Below are 3,100 nucleotides of genomic sequence, written 5' to 3'. Positions count from 1 at the left end.
GTGGGAATTGAACTGGCGACCCTGTTGCTCAGAGCTAGTGCTCTTAACCTACTGAGCCACTCCGGCCCCAGCCAGTCAGCTTTGATGAGGGAAACCTCCTCTGTTCCTCCACCTCCCTGGGGATTCTCTATGACGTCATGAAGAAAGACAGATGACATAGAGGGAGGGCCACCCACTGTCTGAATCTAACCCGTTACTGACAAATCAACTCTAAGGAGCCTCACAAGTTGCACTGTGTTAAAGGATACTGACCCAGAAACTTCAGGACCTGCCCCAGGGCACAGTAAAGACTTTTGGCCAGTGCAGTACTCCCGCTATGGGCATTGAGCAAACTTTTTAGAGAGCATGGAATTGCTCTCTAAAATTCCCTAAGGGTCTAAAAAAAAGAGGTCATTAACATTAAGCGAAATAAATCATCTAGGCACTGACAGACTTCCAGCGTACTGATACTCCTGTGACTGAGGTTGCCTCACCAGTAGAGCTGGCTCTGAATCTGCCCTTGCTGTTAACCCTTGGTTACACAGTCCCTGGAGGAGGGAGACGGGTGGGTGACTTGCCCAATGGAAGAGACAGCAGTAGGTAAAGACCTGTCGCCCAGGTGGTTCGCTGGGGGCACATTCTACTCTTTTCGGTGTTCAGGATGCAAAGATCTGGCTGAGACGGTGGATACGGAGAAGGAAAGTTGAATTGGGAGACTGGAGGGACGAGGGAATCAAAATACTTAAGTCCCAAGGTTGGGAGATGGGTGAAAAGACCGAGCTTGCTTCAGGCTCGACCAAATTCACAGTCAAGTAGTTCAGAGCTGGCGGGCAAGGAAAAGCTAAAAGAGCGGAGCTGAAGGTAAGATCAGGATAAAGACCCGGGTTTGGGAGCCCTCACCCGGAAGGAAAACAGAGACAGCCTTGGAGGTGCCTGCTCATTACCGGCCTCGCAGTAGGGACGAGAGGGTTCTTTGCTTCCCTCGCTGTCCCCGTCCTAGAGAGGGGCGAAAGCGCCGGTGGAGCGGATGGTTGGAATGGTCTCTTCTGGTCTTTGAAGACAGTCCCTTGGTGGGAGAGACTGGTCTCGGAGCACTCAACCTCCCCTCTCCGAAAACTTCTGCATTCAGGCGCAGAGGGCCGCACCCTTTTCCTCTTCTCTCGTCCCGCGCCCCAGGATGCTCAGACGGAGAAAGGGCACTCCGCACCCTGGGCGTCTGAGCAAGGACTCCCGGCGCCCAGCGCGGCCTTTCCGCCCCGAAGGCGGTTACGCTGTCACCACCGCACCAGGCGCTCGTCGGTATCCCAAAGCTGCCGGCCCCGGGATCGCAGACCAGGCCGCCCCCTTCCGCCGCCATCCGGAAGTGCCTGCAACTCGAGATAGAGGCNTAACTACGAGAAAAACATCAGCTAAACTCAAATTGAGGAACACCCTACAAGATACTTGCCCAGTACTCCCCAAAACTATCAAGGTAATCAAAAGACAGGAAAGCCTGAGAAACCGTCACAACGCAGAGACGCTTAAGGAGACATAACCACTAAGTGTAATGTGGTATCCTGGATGGAATGCTGGAGAAGAAAAGGGTTACTGGGGGAAAACTAATGAAATCTGAATAATGTGTGGGATTTAGTTAGGAATGACGCATCAATATTAGTTCTGAGAAATTCACCACAGTAAGGTAAGATGTTAAAAACGGGAAATTGTGCAGGGGGCGGTGGGAAAGCCTCAGGATATTGAAGGTGCACAGAATCAATATTCATAAAGGAGAACAATCCTCTCTGCTAATGCCTCCCCTCTGCTGTGTTCTGGCCTGTTTGCTACACAGCCAGGCTTTCTGCCATCCAGCGCCCTGGGACAACAGGGCAAGTCAGAGCCCAAAGGCTCCACACTATGGGGTCTTCCCAGCTGGGGCAGCCCTGGTCCTTGCCCGGTATCACATCACATCTTTGGGATATTACCTTTCTTGGGTACCTGGTTCTCGGAAGGAAGCATGTGGCAAACAAATGCTCATTAACCACCTTTATTGCAGTGGCCCCCATTCCCTGAGCATCTCCTCTATGCCAGGCCCTAAACAGGACCTGGCTCAGGCAGGTTCTACCATCTCTTACAATGACCTTTAATGGCCCCAAGGCCCTCAGGATCCAGACCGCCCCCTCCTCCCCACTACCTCTTTGACACGTTAACTTGCTTACCCTGCTCTAGCCGCTGACCATTTTAATGTTCTTCAAGTGCTCCAGGTACGTTTGCTACATCACATGCACAAAAATTCCCACCTCAGGCTGTTTTTCCACAGCAGCTTTACACAGACTGTCTAGAGACCAGAGACCAAGGAAACCGGGACCTGCCTCTGCACCTGGCCCACGGCCCGTCTTTTGGGTCGGAGGAGTTGGGGAGTTCCATGGGAGACTCAGGCTGCCTGGTCAGGTGTCAGAATCAGGGTGGGGGTCTGCCTTACCTTCTGTTCCTCCTCTAGGCGAAGCCGTTCCTCCTCCTTCTTCCACTCTGCCTCACGCTGGGACTCAAGGCGTTTCCGCTCCTCACGCTCAGCCTCCTCTGCCTGGAGAGAGGCCTTCATGGGGGCACCTCCTCACCCCCAGCTAGAGCCTGCCCACCTCCCAAACGGGCCAGGGCCGGCCACAGACCCAGGCTGCGGGAGACAACGCCAGGCAAGTAGCAAATACCAGCCCGGCATGCGAAGAGCCTTGAGGGGAGGGTCTGCCATAGGGGACAGGGGAAGGCAGGGTCCTTTCCCACTTCCCAGAGCTGCACCCCACCCCTCATGCTTGCCTCGCGCTGGGCTTTTCGTGCTTGTTTCTCCTCCAGCTTCCGTAGTTTCTTGGCTCCAATTTTCCCTGAGAGGTGAGTTTCCACTGGCTTCTCGATGTCTTCTTCCTCCTGGGCTGCATATGGTCAGAGAAAGACACTTTAGGTCCTGGCCAGAGAGGACAGATGATGATGAATCCACCCCATCCCTGTCCCTGTTGTCATGGGGGCGGGGGGATCCCCTTGCACCCACTTGTAAATGTCACTAGCCCAGCTCTGCCCTCCAGAGGCATCTGCCAGAATGCAGAAATTCACACTTCAGGTGCATGTGTGTTAGGGGTAGGAATGGAGTGAAGGA

At 54.1% G+C, this 3,100-nt stretch overlaps 1 protein-coding gene across 1 annotated transcript in view; it reads right to left on the bottom strand.

Moving 5' to 3' along the window:
* The window catches only part of DDRGK1 (DDRGK domain containing 1), a 20,259-nt gene that overhangs the window by 14,095 nt on the left and 3,064 nt on the right, over positions 1–3,100 (bottom strand). Inside the window, exons 2-3 of the mRNA XM_019645667.1 lie at positions 2,767–2,891; positions 2,435–2,536 (exon numbers count right to left, since the gene is read on the bottom strand). Of these exons, the coding sequence (XP_019501212.1) occupies positions 2,435–2,536; positions 2,767–2,891 (227 nt within the window). The remainder of the gene's footprint in view (positions 1–2,434; positions 2,537–2,766; positions 2,892–3,100) is intronic.

This window comes from Hipposideros armiger, unplaced genomic scaffold (assembly GCF_001890085.2).
Source record: "Hipposideros armiger isolate ML-2016 unplaced genomic scaffold, ASM189008v1 scaffold_94, whole genome shotgun sequence".
NCBI classification, from domain to species: domain Eukaryota; kingdom Metazoa; phylum Chordata; class Mammalia; order Chiroptera; family Hipposideridae; genus Hipposideros; species Hipposideros armiger.
Note: the sequence above shows the minus strand (reverse complement) of the source record. Positions and strands in the feature narration are given on the sequence as shown.